The following is an 18,043-nucleotide window of genomic DNA, read 5'->3' on the forward strand; positions in this document are numbered from 1 at the left end:
TCATCGGTGGTAAAAGCATCCACCAGTAGGTCCTCTGGGGGAGACTGGCTTCCTTGTGATTTCAGCCAGGCAAGGTCTCTTCCCTCCTAGTTGGGTTGGTTGTGGCTTCCAGATGGAGGAAATTCAGCTGAGATGCAACAAATAGGTTCCCTTCCTAGAAGTACTAGAGGTCCCTGGTCTAGACTCATGATCCTCAGTTTGTGTTTTTTCCATATCGCTCTCTACCTCTTCCTTTTCAGCAAGCCTGTGGTGGGCTGTGACCATGCAGAAATCCCTGCAGGGTGTTCCAGCGTTCTAGGTGGGGCGCCCTCCCCTCAGCATCTTTAGGGTCTTGCACTGACCCCAATGCCTAGAATTGCACAAGGAATGTTTGAATGAATAAGGGAGGAGCAGCTTGCGGTTTAAAGAAGACTTAAGAAACATTTCAACCACTTGCAGTGTGTGGACATTATTAAGATTCTGGTTCAAAAAAGCTTTAAAGAAAAATTATGTGTCAGTGGGGGAAATATTGAATATTTGGGGATATTAAAAATTATTCCATTTTTAGGTAGAGCAATGATTTTAGGGTTACATTTTTAGAAAGTCTCATTATCTTTTTTGGGTGTATGGGTCATATTAGGGATGAAATGACAGGATGTCTAGGATAAACTTGGGGTATAGAATGGGAAAGTGGATTGGGGGAAAAAGCAAAATGGACCATGAGCTGGTCAGTGTTGAGTTCATTATATTCTTGTATTTTGGTTGAAATTTTCCAAAATAAAAAGATTTTTTTTGAATTATGTTATATTAGTCACCATACTGGAAGACATCATTAGTTTTTGATGTAGTGTACCATGATTCATTATTTGTGTCTGAAATAAAAGCTCTCAAAAAAGTTTTTCTCCTGAGTATCTTAGAAGAAAATATGAATTGATATAGAGAAATAGGTCTTGGGGCGCCTGGGCAGTTCAGTCACAGGGCTGACTCTTGATTTTGGTTCAGGTTGTCAAGCTCAGGGTCATGGGATTGAGTCCTGTCTCAGGCTCTGTGCTCAGTAGGGATCTGCTAGAGATTCTTTCTCTCCCTTTCCCTCTCCCCCTGCTCCATGCTCTCTCTCTCTCAAATAAATCTTTTTTAAAAAAGAAGGAAAGAATTAAGGTCTTTAAAATTGCTTCTCTGATCATATCACTCTTCTGCTTTAAACTTCTCTTTATGCTTTAGAGAAGTCTAACTATTTTTTAATATGGCCCATGTGTTCTTGTGTGGTTTGGCCCTACTCACTTCTCCAGATACCTTCTGTCTCACTTTGTCCTCCTCCCTAGGAGACCTGACATACTGGCCTTCTTTCATTCTTCTCATCCACCTTGGGGCCACTCTTGCCATCACCCTAGAATGGATTTTTTTTCCCCCTCCTTCACCTGCCTGAAACCTGCTCATTTTTCAAGTCCCAGCCCAAGTGTCCTCCCCACAGGCCTCCCTCAAGCCTGCAGTTGAAATCCTATCCACTTGTCATCTGTCTTTGTACCTTTCAGTTGTCTGTCACAAGTTTGTACCTACTTTGATCTTTTGTATTTATTCATGTGTCTAATTGCTCTATGTCTCTTAGCACCACTAGAGGGCAAACCTCTTGAAGACTATCATCCTCTTGTATAGTATCAATACAAGAGAATTAAATGAATATAGAATCAAAACAGGTCTTACTAGAAAGGTTAAATGTAGAATTACCGTTTGACTCAGGAAATCCATTCCTAGGTATATTTCCCCAAAAATAGAAAACAGGGACTCAAACAGATACTTGTGTGCCCCTGTTCATTGCAGCATTATTCACAATAGCTAAAGGGTGGAAACAAACCAAGTGTATGTCAACAGATGAATGGTTAAACAAATACATATACATATGATGGAGTATCATCTAGCTATCAAAACAAATGATGTTTTGGTACATGTTACAACATGGATGAACTTTGAAAACATGACACTAAGTGAAATAAGCCAGACACAACAGGACAGATATTGTATGATGCTACTTACATGAAATTTCCCAAAGAGGCGAATTCATAGAGACAGAAAGCAGATGATGGGTTGCAAGAGGTTGGAGGAGCAGGAGGATAGGGAGGGGAGGCAGGGCACAGGGGTCTTGTTTAGGGGTGATGAAAGGTTTTGGAGATAGATAGTGGTGATGGTTACACAACAGTATGAATCTCACTCATACCATTGAATTGTACTTAATAACGGCTAAAATGCAAACTTTATGTTAAATGCATTGTGCTGCAATAAAAAAAAAAAACTTTGAAAAAGTTAACCCAAGTTATCATGAACGCTGTTTGCTTTCCCACACATCATTCATTGCAGAGGACTTGTTTATCTTGTGCTTGAATAGCCCAGACAGTTAGAGGAATGTGTGGATGGTCCTCCTGAGTCCAGCCCAGGGGGGGCCATGTCTATCTTTCTGTGGGCAGTGGAAGGAGATGTGGTGTGATCAGAACAGTTCCTGTGAGCCCTGGGTTGGTCAGGGCATCCCCAGACCTCACTGCCAGCCCACAGGGTTCTGGTAGCCTCTACCTACTTTTCTTTTACACCTGCACAGGAGCTTTCCTTTTACACCTGCACATGAGGAAGTGTCGGCAGTTCGTCTAAGTCATCTGTGCCCCGCAGTCCTGGGCTCCTTTGCTCTCTCCCTCCACACCTGTGTTCTTCAAAAGCTCTGGGTGTCCCTGAGTGCTTTAGAGAAACATAATTGGACTAACACAGCGAAATGGTGACAGGACCAGGGTCTGGCTCTGAGAACGACTCACGATGAGGTTGGGGGTGGGGGGTGGGTTGGGAAAGTGAGAGGTGCCAGGGAAAGATTTCCTTTACTAAGGGCTTTGAATCCCTGCTTTAGCTTGGGGGCCTGCCCAAGGTCTTCTACCAGACACACTGATGCATTTTGGAAGGACTCTAGGACCCAAAGAAATGTGACATGCTTCCTTTTCTTCTTCCCCATGACTGTTCCCCTTTTTCTCTATCTGAACCACCCTATTATCTGTCTTAGTTTGCTTGGGCTGCCATGAAAAAATACTATAGTTCATGTGGCTTAAATAACAGAAATTCATTTTCTCACAGTTCTGGAGGCTGGTGAGATCAAGGTCCAGCTGATGGAATACCTGGTGAGGACTCTCTTCCTGTAGATGGTCGCCTTCTTGCTGTGTCCCCACACTGGGACTGGGCAGAGAGAGACAGACAGAAAGAGAGAGCACTCTCTGGTATCTCTTATAAGGGCACTAATCCCATCGTGAATGATCCACGCATGACCTCATTTAAATTTAATTAGTTCCCAAAGACCCCATATCCTAACACCAACACTCTGACATTTAAGGCTTCAGCATGTGCATTTTGGGGGGAACCAAATGCAGTCCATAGCACTATCCTTTCTGGGGCCAGCATTGTCTCAGAAACCAGCAGTGCTTCAGTGTGTTCCATTTGCTCTTGGAATGAAAAGAGAAAGGAGTCTGAATGTGCTTGAAGATTCTTCAGGGGACCCACTGTTGGACTACGGTGTAGGAAGGGCCTGGCCCATCACAGCCATGTCAGACTTCCTGGCATACATGACAGACCTGCCTGGTACATGGTGGCATGGAGACAGTCAGAATGACGTGGGTTTACGTCCTGTCTCTAGGACTTCACAAAGTTCATGCACAGTCCTTTTACATCTAAGCTCATAATGGGTGACCTTTGTTTTCTGTGAAGACAGTGCTGCTAATATCCATTCATGGGCTGTGGTCAGATTTAAATTGATGATGCCTATGAGAAGCTATATGTTATGGCTGGCAGGTAGCAGGAACTTGGTAAGTGGCTGGGATGCTACCCCCTAAGACGTGGCCCAGACCCTTTTCTGGCCGTCTCCTAGGTAGTGGCTCAGTCAGTAGATTGAGGTGAAATTGACCTGCATTTCAGCTCCAGCCCCCTAGCTTTCCCTGCCATGGTGGGACATCTTTCTTGCTAGTCACTATTTGGAAGTTAAGAGGCCCCATCCTTGAACCTCTTCAGCCTGTCCTGACAGCAGTTCCCAGTCCCCAAGGAGCTCTGACTGTGGCCTCCAGAGGCTACTGCCAGCTGTCATTGGGCATGTTGTGCTCATGACCTCATGTACACGAGGTTGCTGCCCTTCCCATCCTCCAGACTAGTGAGAAAGGAGAGAAGGAGCTTTCCCAAACAAATAATGCAAGGTGCACATAGATTTCGAGATTTTGTGGTGTCCTTCCCTTTGTCTAATTTCCTTGCCACTGCATTCTTTTTTTCTCATAACAAATAGACTAGTCTGAGTCCTGTCTGCTGAGGTGGACTAAAGGACAGGATGCCCACTGGGCAGCGAAGGCAGCAATGGACACAGTGCTCTCCGAGGAGGACACTTTGCCCTGCTCCCTTGTGATGGGTTAGTGCCCTTCTTCGGTCAGTTTCTGCCTCCCTGTCTTAGGGAATTCATCCCCCCCCCCCCCGGCTCCTCCGGCAATCAACCCCCCTCCTAGCCCTCACTAAACCGTTAATGGGCCTTCATCCATCTGGAGCTCAGGCCCAACTCAGGTGGCACCTAGAGTCCTCCCTTGCTTTCTTCTTCCAAATCCAACCTATCAGCTCTGTCTCCAGAATCTACCTTGAATGCCCCTGCTTCTCACCACCCTGGTCTGACCACTGCTCACTGGCTTACCTCAGTGGTTGCTCAGGGTCACCTCCTTCCTGCTGGCTGAGCTGGGGTCCATCCTCCTCACAGGAGGCCCGTGCTAAAAGCTTGTATCAGGCCAATCATCTGCTTGGAACCTTCAGGTGCTGCCCCTGCATCGGCCCCATTGGGTCAGATTCTCTTTCAGAGAATGTGACTTTGGCAACACACTGCCCAGCACTTGGGGGAAAAGCCTCACATTTTAAGTGACTCTGTGGATTGGGGGGTCACACAGACGCCACGTCTGTTAACTGCTGTGGTTTCTGTAAACCAACAAGTTTCATTCACCCACCCAGTGCTCCTACTGATGACATTTAGTGAACGGGAGTTTTCAAAATGTGGATAAAATATTCTCCCCACTCCCCTTTCTAATGAGGGGGAATGGATTTAAAATCTAGAAAAGAAATGTATTTGTAAAGAATGCATTAGCTACCAGCTGGAGAGATTTGGGGGTAGACAATTCAACCTGTTTTAGTTTTAGAAAAATGCTTTTTTAAACTTGATTTCCAAAATGATTTATGAGGGGGGGAAAAAACCACTATTTGGATTGACTGCATCTTCCCGGGCTGGAATTAGCAATGTGATCAGCAGGGTCATGAGGATTCCGAGGATTCTTTATGAGTCTCCAAATGAAAGCACTTCATATGTCAGAGGTGATTAATGAAATTCATCTGTCATGATGTCAGAGTTATTGAAGTTGGTAAAGTGCCCTATCAGATAATTAGGGTCAGGCCGATCACATACGTGGAGTGTGGAACAAGTTCTTGCCAGAAGCTGGTGACAGTCTTGGGTGGGAGATCTTAAGATTCCATTCCTGCCATTTCCCTTCCTACAAGGTCTTCCTTGGGGTTACTGTGTCTACTCAAGCTCATTCAACTGTGATGACCCCAGGGAAAAAGGGTACTTATTGGCTGTTATAACTGAAGAGTCCAGAGTACCACAGGTGTGGATGTGGGGAACCTGGTCTGTCCCATGTGTCTGCCTTGTCTCCTTCTCCACACCTTGACCTCATGTGTTGGTTTCCTATACCAGCTCTCGTGATGGCGAGAACAGCCAGCAGCTCTAGGCCTGCATGCTTCCAGATTCCACTACAATGAGAAAGAGAGAGCGTCTTTTGCCTACTAGCTTACCCATGTGTCCCAGAGGATGCTGTGGTTGGACCCACCCAGACCATGGGTCTATGCTGATGCCATCCATCCCCTATGGCCAGGATATTATTTATTGCAGATCGACCCAGGCTCATCCTAGAGCTGAGGGTGAGGTCAACATCAGCCACAAACCACTTGGACTGACTGTGGGAGAAGAGGGCTCCCCAGAGGAAATCTGACACTGAGTGGCTGGGGCAGAGGAAGTCATACTAGCCTGCAAACACAGCCAGTGTCTATACACTTGAACTCTTCTGTCTTTGTCATCAGCCCTCCACTCCCTTCAAATGGCTCCACTCCAGCCACCCTTCCTTCTCATCTTCCTCCTCATCCTCTCTTCCTCCACTTCCTCCTTGCCAGCAACACTTTTCCAGGGTTTATAAAAGACCAGAGTCCTTGGCAGTTGACCGTCACTGAATTCTCGCTGCAACCTTATGAAGTGCTATGAGGCATTAAGCAGCTTGGCTTTGGACCCCAGCCCTGCTCACCATCTCAGAGCGCAGCCTTCGGCAGGTCACCCCTCTCACTGAACCTCAGTGTCCCTGTCTGTCAAGTAGGGGTGGGTGATGACGTGCTTTTCCCGGGGTGGTTGTGAGAATCAGTGGGCTTGTGTGTATGAAGCTCAGTGCTTAGAAGGGTAAGTGCTCAGTAAGTGGGAGCACTCATCACTCACTGCATTTGTCAGATGTGGAGACTGAGGATTGCCATTTGTCCAAGGTCCCCCAGCCAGTGGGTAGCTGAGCTGGGCTTGGAGCCCAGGCTATCTCATTGCGGGCTGAGTGCTTGCTCGTTATTGGATTTGCATTCCATTTTCCATCAGCTTTCCTGTTTGCTGGCAGTTTCTCATGGTAGGGTTCACCTCTGCAGTCTGGGCTAATGTCTGGGATCAGTGCATAAATCCTTCGTTACACATCTTCTACACACCAGGCACTAAGCTAGCCCCTGAGCATATAAGGCAGACTGAACGTTCCGAAGCATCATTTGAGAGAAAAACAAAACTGGAGGTATTACGATTCCAGATTTCGAGTCATATTACAAAGCAGTAGGAATTAAAACTGTATGGTACTGGCATAAAAACAGAGATGTGGAGCAGTGGAATAGAACAGAAAACCCAGAAGTAAACCCACAATTAGGTGGTCAGTTCATCTTTGACAAAGGAGGAATGAATATCCAGTGGAAAAAAGACAGTCTCTTCAGCAAATGGTGTTGGGAAAGCTAGACAGTCACATGCAAAAGAATGAAACCGGACCACTTGTGGGGCTTTTATAAAGCTGGACGAGCTGAACACATGCTCCTCGAATGGAGTTTGGCCAGGGCTTTATTCATCCTTTAATTGTTGACTCTCGCTAACAATGGTCTATGTTGTCCTTGCTTTCAGTGTGGAATAATTTATTGGCTATTTGGTGGTGCAGTCAGGAACCTTGGAAGCCCAGGACATGTCACTAAGTGGCTTCAGCCCCTCCAGGTATGGCGTGTCTTCTTCCATGAAGAGCCTTAAAAATTCTTAGTAACTAGATGTGTATGTGAGCGCATGTTTGCAGAGAAAGAAAGTAAACCAGAGAATTAATATCAGCAAGAATCTTGTTCTGAATGAGAGTTTCTGGATTGTTTTTTAAAAGAACTGTCATGTTGTTGTCACAGTAGTTGCCCCCAGGCTCAACGCTTGTAAATATCTCCAACTCACTGCTCCCTCTCTCACCCACATCCTTGATGATCAGAGGTCTGCAGTTGGAGCGAGCATCTAACTAATTCCTTTCTAATATCTGGTAAACTCCAGGAGCAGAAATACACTGGGATGTTTGCAATGACCGAGAGGGGCCATGGGAGCAATGTGAGAGGGATCCAGACTGAAGCCACCTTTGACCTGTCAGCACAGGTGAGGATTCTGCCCCTTGTTCTGCAGTTTGGGGTGGCGGGAAACCTGTTCAGAACCAGACTCTCCTTCTTCCCGAGGTCACCCTCACATCCTCCGTGTGTACTCTCTGGCTAGAGAGGCTCAGATTTCAAACAACTGCCTAAGTGCTTCAGTGGAGGGGACACATGCTCAGCCTTCATGTGTCTCATATAAGCCAACACTTTTCAGCACCTACCATGTGCAGGCACTGCTTCACGCACTTTACGTGCTCTTGTTAATTGGACGTCTGGTGACACTCCTATGAGAACAGTACAGGCGCCATTTTATCATCCTTCCCAACGGCCGCAGGTAAATGGCTGGAGGAGAAGTTTTGTTTGCACTCCCCTTTGCACCGTGTGGCAGGAGGACACTGCGTGTGCTGATGTCTCTTTACCAGGAATCAAGCCCTTGTTACTGGCACGAAGCAGTGTTTTTTTTTTTTTTTTCTAATTTTTTATTCATTTTTAAGTAATAAAGTAAGGCAGAGAGAGGAGGGAAGCAGGCTCTCTGCTGGGCAGAAAGCCCGATGTGGGGCTCGATCCCAGGACCCTGGGATCATGACCTGAGCTGAAGGCAGAGGTTTTAACCTACTGAGCCACCCAGGTGCCCCACGAAGCAGTGTTTTTAACTGTGACTTACACGAAAACTCCCACGGCCTCCCAAATAGAATTTCACAAAACAATCTTGCTTTTATGATCTTTAGTATATGTGGGGAACTTCGTTAGTTTCCCTTCTGTCCTCATAAATAAAAACCAGTTCGTCAAGACTCTAAACTGACCATCTCCATAAATGCGTTATACCCCGCAGAGTGAAAACCTTGCTCTATCTAAAGAAGTGTCCATTTCTTTAGCTCCTACTCCCTCCGAATAAAGAAACTCTCTACTTATTTCACTCTCCTTCATAGTTTCTTGCTTGATATTGGGTTTTCCTAAGAACTGCGAAGGAATACGTAAATTTTGAAGTTCTTTCTAGACACAATTGTGGGTAAAAATATATGTGTGCAGGCGTGGGGCATGGGTGTAGGTGCGGTAACTCACTCTAGCTGTTCTTCATTTTTGCTGAGTTTGTCATTTAGAATCTGAATTTTTGCTAGCGGGTTTTCCCGACCCACAAACGCTAGTTAGAGGGAATCAGGGGTTAGAATGACGGATTCAAGCGAAGGTTCTATTGGAATATGTTCATCACATCCTCCTGCCCAGATGCTAGTTCTCTACAATAGTCAGCGATGTCCAAGGCCCTAGCAAGAGTAAGGACTGACATGTATTGAATGCTCGCTATGTGCCGGGCTCTGTGTCGAACACCTTCTATATACTTCACTGTATTCCCTTGCAATAACCATCCCACAACATGACGGTAAGCCACTTCTTGTAATCTAGCCCATGTGTGCTAGACGTCAGGCTGAGCACTCTACATGTGACATTGTGTTAAAGACCCTATAGTTTTCTGGGAAGATATTATTGTCCCTATTTGATAGGTGGAGAAACTGAGGCACACAGAGGTTAGGAAACTATGAATGAATCTGCCGTTAATGAGCTAGTCTGCCTCAGGTGGGGCTGCCCTTCACAGCTTAGCTTTCCAGCCAGGGATGGCGTGCTAACTAAACACCTTTTCAGTTTTTGGTCGATCAGTTTTTTCTTTCCCTAAACCACAGTACTGAGCTCACCTTGCTGTCTTTAGAGAGGAAAAAAGAAACCCCACCCAGAATTCTTATTTATTTGTTTCTTCTTACAGTCATTATTTTTTCCCACCAAAATCATTTCCCAGGGTGGGTCCCATTTCCCCCAAACAGCATAAATGATTTAGCTACCTGGCGTGCTTTGGCAGCTGCCGCCTTCTGCAGGGGAGTTGCAGAGCTGAAATCGTAATGATGAGGAGACTCTGGTGAACTCTCCGGTGGGAGTGAAAGAGAGAATAAGCCCATCATAAACTCGGGCCACTGAGGATTGACATAGCGGGGAATGGATTGCTCCTTCATTGCTTTCCGTGGTTCCCCCTTCATTTCCCTTGTAAAACGTGAAAGCACATCCAATGAGCCCTCTCTCCCTCAAGGACTCTTTCAATCACTTACATTTTCTGGTTATTCATTTCTGTGGGTTGGCTGTTTTATTTTTATTTTTGGACAGAGGCTCGGGTAGTGGTGGGGATAATTAAGAGGTAAGAGAGAATTTAGTTTTATATTTTATGCTAAATAACAAAAATAAATGCAGCTACGAGCTTTTGGGCAAAGGCTTTTTTTTCTTCTTTTTCCTTTTTTTTTTTTTTTTTTTTTTAATGCTTACAGTACTGACCATTTTGTTGGCTTTCAACAACTAATTATGGTAGGAACCGACACGCATGGTGTGCATTATTTAGATCCTTCTTTAATGCCAGCATTTTGGCTTGTGCAGACTTTCCCAAATCAATGTTTTTGCCAGAAGTGACAAACCTCCTTTCCCAGAGTGTATCAGATGTTTACGGGGATGGATGGCCTCCCGTCTCTTCCCCACCCCACCAGATCTTTGCTGCCAGGTCAATGTTACTCTGCTACTTCCCTTCCTACCCTTGAGGGGTAAGCGTCCCTTCACCACACGGATTTTTGTTGTTGTTGTTGTGGTTGTTACTGCACTCAGCCTCAAATAGTTCCTTTCTTTGAGAAATCCTGGCTAGCCTGATAAGACCGCGGCAGTCTCCAGAGACTTCCCTTAAAAGGATTCAGCTTGTCCATTTATGTTTCTGAAAAGCGCTTGCACATGCTAGAAGTTTCCTTGTACAAACACATGCCAGAGAATGTTTTCTTAGGCTTCAAGAATGTATGTCTTGGACAGCGGGCGAGGGTAGTCTATAGACTTTAAAATCCGGACTCCGAGATAATCTTTACGTGATCAATCGTTTGTTGCTTTAGTTCAGCCACCTTTTCAATATTGTCAGCTCCAATTAGATGTGCAGTTCTGCTCTTTTGCCATTTCCCCTGGATTCCCTGACCTGCCCCAGAGACCCTGTATTCAGAGCTGCCCATTACCGTCAGTGCCTCCTTGACGACAGGTTCCTGGGTAACCCAGTTGGTGAGCAGAATCAGAAGCGAAGCGGGAGCATTTCCACTGTGATTCTGCCCTGGCTTCCCAAGAGGAGGAGAGAGAAGACCCAGGTTGAGCAGAGCCTGAAAACAAAAACGCTGCATCGTTTTCTTGAACAATGTCAATTTCAGACTGTTTGGAGCTGGAAGAATCTTTGGTCATATGATGGAAACAAACTGTGTGGCATATTCAAAGATTCTTTCCCTTATAAGATAGAGAATTATCTATAAATGCTTCAGTTTAAGGGTTTATGCATTTTGAGGGAACTTTTAATTATTATATCCATCAATCAAGAAAATGGAGTGGCAGGATCTGAAACAATTATCCAAAGGCTCAAATGAGTTTTTTTCTCTCCCCCTTTTATAAAAATCAGGATTGTGGGGCGCCTGGGTGGCTCAGTGGGTTAAGCTGCTGCCTTCGGCTCAGGTCATGATCTCAGGGTCCTGGGATCGAGTCCCATATCGGGCTCTCTGCTCAGCAGGGAGCCTGCTTCCCTCTCTCTCTCTCTCTCTCTCTCTGCCTGCCTCTCCATCTGCTTGTGATATCTCTCTGTCAAATAAATAAATAAATAAATAAATAAATCTTTAAAAAAAAAAATCAGGATTGTGTGGGCTAAGATCCTAAGCAATGGTGGGTCTAGGTCATGGTTGCCTACGAATCTTGCTTGCATTTCTGGCATATGGTTTTGGCCTTCAATTAGATGCTGTTTAAACAACAAAACCCTATCAATAAGGTAGAGATTTTCAAGGCCAGGGCAAGAGTGGAGGACGTGAGGAACCAAGTGGTTTGTCCACAAGACGCAGCAGACAAGATAAAACACGCAGATGTGGACTCATTCACCTAGGGGCCCTAGATCATTAGACGTGCCATCCTGTCTTGTGAACCTTGCCAGTGGGGTGTTTGGGAGAGCTGAGTATAGATCACCAGGGGCTTGGGGGTTTTGTCTTCTCTTCTGCTGTGTAATCAATCACCCAAGGGTGTCCTGCTAGAGGATGTGGATCTGTTTCATAGTAATCATTGCACTGAGCCAAGGAGTTGAGTTGAGCCTAGGAAAGGAAAACTCTGTCGCTCTTTTTCTGTGTAGGAGTTTGTGATCGACACGCCGTGTGAAAATGCTGAGAAAATGTACATTGGAAATGCGATGTATGGCAATTACGCCGCTGTCTTTGCTCAGCTCATCATAAACGGAAGATCGCAAGGTTTGTGCTGGTGCAGAAAGCTAGAATAATTCTCTTTACCCTTACTACTTTCCAGCAAGTACTTTACCTTGAAAGTGTACTTCACAGCACTGGTTTAGTCTTGTATAAACTCAGCACCAACTTTATTTCTTTAATATACGCGGTGGCTAAATTTATTCTTACATTTTTGACATTACAGTAGTTCCCCGCCCCCCCGCCCCGCCTTGTGTGCAGTTTTGCCTTCCACGATTACTGTTACCTGCGGTCAGCTGCAGTCTGGAAACAGATGACCTTCCTTCTGAGGTCAGAGGGTCCATAGTAGTGTCACACTCTGTCACAGGGCCTAGGTCATTCCCTTACTTCATCTCATCATGTAGGCAGGAAAACACTTGGCATATATAGGATTTGGTACTTTCTATGGTTTCAGGCCTTCACTGGGGTCTTGGAACATATCCCCTGTGGACAAGGGGGGACTACTGTGTACTACATATGCAGGGCAGGGTCCTAGAACTGACTGAATTTCAGGATCAACACAATTTATAGACTGTTCCAGGAAATGAATAAAGCTTTAATCGTAGCTTTAGAAAAGAGAGTTCAGCAACTGTCTCTCTGCTTTCTCAGGGCCCCACTGTTTCATTGTTCCTGTTCGTGATGAGAATGGAAGCTTGTACCCTGGAGTGACAGCTATTGATATGATGTACAAGGAAGGTGAGTCCTCAAGTGACACCTCTTCTCCCCTCATTTGCACTTCCTGCACACTCCCTGCCCCACCCAAGGAAGGTTGAACCTAACTCACCAAAATAGCAAAACAGAGAAGGCAGAGAAGACTCTTCGATTTTGAAGCCTGATGATCGTCTTTTATGTCACAACTGTTGGGGAATGCTGAAGATTGCCGTTTATGAATATGCATTGGTCTTGTTTTCTCCCAGCCTCTTGTATTTTCCAGTCATGAGGCAGCTTTGCCCTGTGTAATTTCGCCTCTTTTCCTCTTCTTGGACTTGTGGGCTCTCAGAGGGCCAGTCGAGGCTCTCTCTTTTTCCTGCCTCTGAGCCACAGCCTGGTGTGGGTGCCTCGGAGGCCCTTGATGAATCCCAAGGACTGACTCACGGGACGAGTTGGCTGTCGTACCCCAGGCTGAGTGGCTTGAACAACAGAAATGTATTGGCTCATAGTGCTGGAGGTTACAAGTTCAAGATCAAGGTGCTGGCAGGATTGGTTCCTTCTGAGGGTTGTGAGGGAGAATCTGTGCCAGGCCTCTCTCCTTAGCTTCTTGCTGGTGTCTTCATGCTCGTATGTCATTCTCTCTCCTTGTGTGCATGTCTGTGTCCAAATTTCCCCTTTCTATAATCCAGTCCCTTGCATTAGGGCAACCCTAATGACCTCTTTTAACTTGATTATCTCTGTAAAGACCCTGTCTGCGAATAAGGTCACATTCATTAGTACTGGGGGTTAGAACTGGAATGTGTGAATTTTGGGGGTGGGGTTGGGAGGGAGTGTAATTCAACCAGCAATTACTGAGAGCAGGCCGTGCCTGTGGGCCCCACTGGTTGTCCACAACCAAGGCCAAATCAAGCCAAAGAAACAGGTGTGAAGAGAAGGAAAAATAAACAAAAAGAGAAAAGGGGGAAGAAGATGATTCTTCGGTGGAGGGGATAGTTTCGTCTTGGCCCTCAGTGTTTACTGACCACTGCCATGGCCGCAGGAATGGGCTACAGGTAGGGTTGTGAGTGCTCCGACTGTATCTCTCAGGGGTGACAGAGGCCCTCGCTGGCCTTGTCCCTTGAAGTCACCTCTCGAGTCCAATGTTGCTGAGAGCAGAGGGCTGAGCTCTTGTGAAGTGGTGTCAGACATTTAAAACACTGGCAACTTCAGAAAGTCTACTTTTGTTTCCTTGTAAGCTCCTAAATGCAACTGTGTCCTTGTCAAGGGGTGATGTTCTAAATAAAGATGTTTACTGAAGATTTTTTTCCCCCTCAGATTAAATCTTCCTAAGTGTGAGATAAACAAAAAGTAGGCCCCAGATTCTGACAGGTGTCATTAGGAAACAGGACCAGTGGCTTTCAGGAAGCTTCTGAAACTTGGGTCACCCCAGTCACTCACAGCTGTCCTCATGGCCATTGTCTCTTGTCTTTTTAGGCATCTGATTTCACAAACTTCCCCCTTGTTCTGGGATGGAAGTGCTGGGAGGGAGGAGAAATTAGACTTCTTGCTTTCCTGCCTTCTCAGCGCTTGCCCTGACTTTTCCTTCTGATGTCTAGAGCTCCTCCTTCCCAAGTCATAGTACCCAGACTCTCCACATGAGCCCAGGAGCACAGAAGGCATAGCTCTTCAAGAAAACAAACAGACAGCGTCCCCACCCCTGCCCCAAATAGAACATCCTGGGAGAAAAAGAAAGGGTACAAGGATTTTAGCAGAGACAGGCCTGGGAAATAGCAGGAATGGTAGGTCTAAGCTAGCACGGATTTGCCCCCTGCAGCTGTTTTCTGCTCTCTCTAGGTCTGCATGGTGTGGATAATGGGATTTTAATATTTCACAAGGTTCGGATACCAAGGGAGAACCTGCTGGATAAGTGAGTACTTTTTACTTGAACTCAGATTGGCTGTGTGTATGATCTCATTGCTCTCCCAAGCTGGGCCTGGCGCCTGGGTCTCATGGGCTGCATGTCCAGGCTGTCTGCCAGCCACTCCTACAAGTTTATTGATCTTCCATTGGAAAATGTAGATAAGAAAACAGAAAAAAATTGAACTTGTCCAAAATGCTATTCCCCAGACACAGTGATTGTTATGCACACCTTAATGTATAACTTTCTAGGCTTCTTTCCACGCTGGTGTATCAACAGAGAGAGAGATGTTTGATTTTTATTGAATGAGATCCACTTACAAATTCTATTTTTTTTAAGATTTTATTTATTTATTTGACAGAGAGAGAGAGAAAGATCACAAGTAGGCAGAGAAGCAGGGGGAGGGGGGAAGCAGGCTCCCTGTGGAGCAGAGAGCTCCATGTGGGGCTCTATCCAAGGACCCTGGGATCATGACTTGAGCTGAGGGCAGAGGCTTAACTGACTGAGCCACCCAGGCACCCCACAAATTCTATTTTTTATAACTTGTAATTTCTGCTTAACATTATGTCAAATGTTTTTATGCAACAAGAAATACCTATGTACGTTATCATTTTCAATAGTATTATAATAGACCGTTAAATAAGTGATCTACAGTTTATGTAATCTGTCCTTACTGTTGGGCAATTTAGGTTATTTCCTTAAAATTTGTTGCTGTTGTTGCTATTACACTCTGGGTAATGTTATCGCCTCCTTCAGGGGTGGCAGGAGGTAAGGTACTACCGTTCAGCCCAGGAGGCTGTTATAGCCAGTGCTTCTTGGAGGGATGGGTAACATCAGAGATGCTCAGTGTCATTTCCCAGCATCCCACTGCCGTCAGGGTGGGTTAAACGGTGAGGTGAAGGCTGCTTCTTCTGGTGCACTTTCAGGGGTGGAGCTCTAGGAGTTCACATTACACTTTGCAGAGGCCAAGAAACACCAATGACGGTTACTTTTCTCAATAGCATTTCCAGTATCTGGTAACAATATGGCAATCCGTAGAAAAGCTAGCAGTCAAGGTCTGGATAATCAGCTTGAGTCTAGAATTTCCTTTATAACACCTCATTCCTTTGCTTTGCCTGCAAACTCTTGCCAGCAGGTCAATGTCATAGATGCCAACAGTTTAAGAAAAATGTATGAGAAACAAAGTTTAAAAGAACGAAATTCTGTTAACCACCCCCCTGCCCAAGCCCCTGGGGAATTGGTAGGAGATAAAATGGAAACAACAAAAGCATCTTTGCAGTTATCCTGGTGTGTGGGGAAGCCTTGAGGCCCCCTCAGGAGCCACCAGTGCCCGTGACAGCAGGTCTGAGTGCCACCAGCCTTCCCCAGAGATGCCAGCACGTTTTCCAGTCGCTCAAGCAGCAGTGCTGTGCTCTGGGGGATGGGCAAGAGGGAAGGAAAGCTGTAGATGTAGAGCTCCCCATGTGTCATCCACCCTCATGAGATCTCAGTGGCCTGGCCAGTCTGCCCGAAGCTGGATCCATTGGCTCATCCTTCATCCAATGCACTAGAGATTAGAAAGTTAGATCTAGCGGGTAAGAGAAGTGACAGTGAGCTACATGGTCTGTAGATGATATGAGAATATATCGATTTTTTTTTGTTTTTTTTGGATAAGCAGTATTTGATTCTAAGCCATTTTATTGCCCTTTAAACTGCTTTCAATATACCAGAAGACCGCAGTGGAAACACAGGCATTTTGGAGGAGGAGCCCCATTTTGGGGTGTTGATAAAAAATGGATCAGGAAGTAGATGTTTACATTCATTGCAATCCCTGTCAAAATCCCAGTTGCCCTTTTGTTTTTTGTTTTTGTTTTGTTTTTTCAGAAACTGAGAAAGTGCTCCTAAACTTTATGTGGCAATACGAGAGTCAGAATAGCCAAAACAATCTTGCTAAAGAAGTAGGAGACTCACACTTCTGATCTGAAAATTTATTACAAATCTATAGTAATTGAGATGTTGTGATATTATAGTGGATCCCCTGAAAGCAGGTGGGAAGTAAAAAATGAAAAAAAAAAAAAAAAGGAAAAAAAATTTACTGTGGTATTAGCATAAGGATAAATAGATAGGCAATGAAATAGAATAGAGAGTCTAGGAATAAATTCTTACATTTATGGTAAGTTAATATTCAACAAGGACCATAAGACATTTTAATGGGGGGAAAGAATAGTCCTTTCAACAAATGATGCTGGGACAAGTAGACACCCACAGGCAACAGCATGATGTTGGACTCTTCACTCCTCCTGTACACAAAAATTAACTCAAAATGGATCACAGATATAAATGTAGAGGCCCAAACTTAAAGTTCTTAGAAGAAAAAATAGATGTGTGTCTTTGTGACCTTGACTTAAACACCAAAAACATAAGCAACCAAAGAAAAAAAGAAATTAAAATTAAACAAATTTTTAATTTTCATCAAAATTTAAAAAATTTGCACCCCAAAGGACACTATGAAGGACGTGAAAAGACAATGCACGGAATGGAAGAACATATTTGGGAATCACATGTATTGTGATATATATGATACATATATATGATCTATATCTATATCTATCTATCTATATGGCATCCAGAATATAAAAGGAACTGCCACAACTCAACAATTAAAAGACAAATGACCCAGCTGAAAAATGGGCAAAAGCCTGAATAGACATTTCTTCGAAGAAGATATGAAAATGGCTAGTGAGCACATGAAAAGATGCTCAACGTCATTGTCATTAGGGAAATACCAATCAAAACCACAATGCACCTGCTCAGATGGGTATAAAAAAAGAGACAGGCCATAATGGTTGGCGAGGATGTGGAGAAATTGAAACCTTCATACCTTGTTGGTGGGGGTGAAAATGGTGTTGCCAATTTGGAAAAGAGTTTGGCATCTCTCCAAAAGTTTAAGTTTTTCATATGAGCCCATTCTGTTCCTAGGTATGGGTGAAAACATCGTTCACAGGAGAATCAAAAACATGCTTGCACCAAAACATGTCCACAATTGTTCAAATTGTCCAATTGTTCATAGCATAATTTTTAAAAAAGATTTTATTTATTTATTTGATAGACGGAGATCACAAGTAGGCAGAGAAGCAGGCAGGAGAGGAGGAAGCAGGCTCCCAGCTGAGCAGAGAGCTCGATGCGGGCCTCCATCCCAGGACCCTGGGATCATGACCTGAGCCGAAGGCAGAGGCTTTAACGCACTGAGCCATCCAGGCGCCCTGTTCAAAGCATAATTATTCATAATAGCCATAAAAGGGGAGACAACCCAAATATCCATGAACTGATGAGCAGAGGAACAAGATATGGTGTATCCATGCAGGGGCTTATCATGGGGCCGTAAACAGGAATGAAGTATGGACACACACCACAACATGCAGGGACCATGAGAACAACGAGCTGAGTAAAAGAAGGCACACATATAAGCCACATATTATACAGTTCCACCGATGGGAAACATCCAGAATGGACAACTCTGTAGAGATAGATAGTAGTTTAACGGTTGCCAGGGCCT

At 44.9% G+C, this 18,043-nt stretch overlaps 1 protein-coding gene across 7 annotated transcripts in view; it reads left to right on the forward strand.

Annotated features, from left to right (window-relative positions):
• The window catches only part of ACOXL (acyl-CoA oxidase like), a 346,408-nt gene that overhangs the window by 50,869 nt on the left and 277,496 nt on the right, over window positions 1–18,043 (forward strand). For all 7 annotated transcript variants that reach the window (XM_082743347.1, XM_082743348.1, XM_082743346.1 and 4 more), the window contains 5 exons: window positions 7,202–7,288; window positions 7,601–7,699; window positions 11,855–11,969; window positions 12,570–12,656; window positions 14,445–14,517. In XM_082743347.1, coding sequence (XP_082599473.1) covers window positions 7,202–7,288; window positions 7,601–7,699; window positions 11,855–11,969; window positions 12,570–12,656; window positions 14,445–14,517 — 461 coding nt within the window. The remainder of the gene's footprint in view (window positions 1–7,201; window positions 7,289–7,600; window positions 7,700–11,854; window positions 11,970–12,569; window positions 12,657–14,444; window positions 14,518–18,043) is intronic.

Source organism: Mustela nivalis, assembly GCF_964662115.1.
Source record: "Mustela nivalis genome assembly, chromosome: 8".
In the NCBI taxonomy this organism is placed as follows: domain Eukaryota; kingdom Metazoa; phylum Chordata; class Mammalia; order Carnivora; family Mustelidae; genus Mustela; species Mustela nivalis.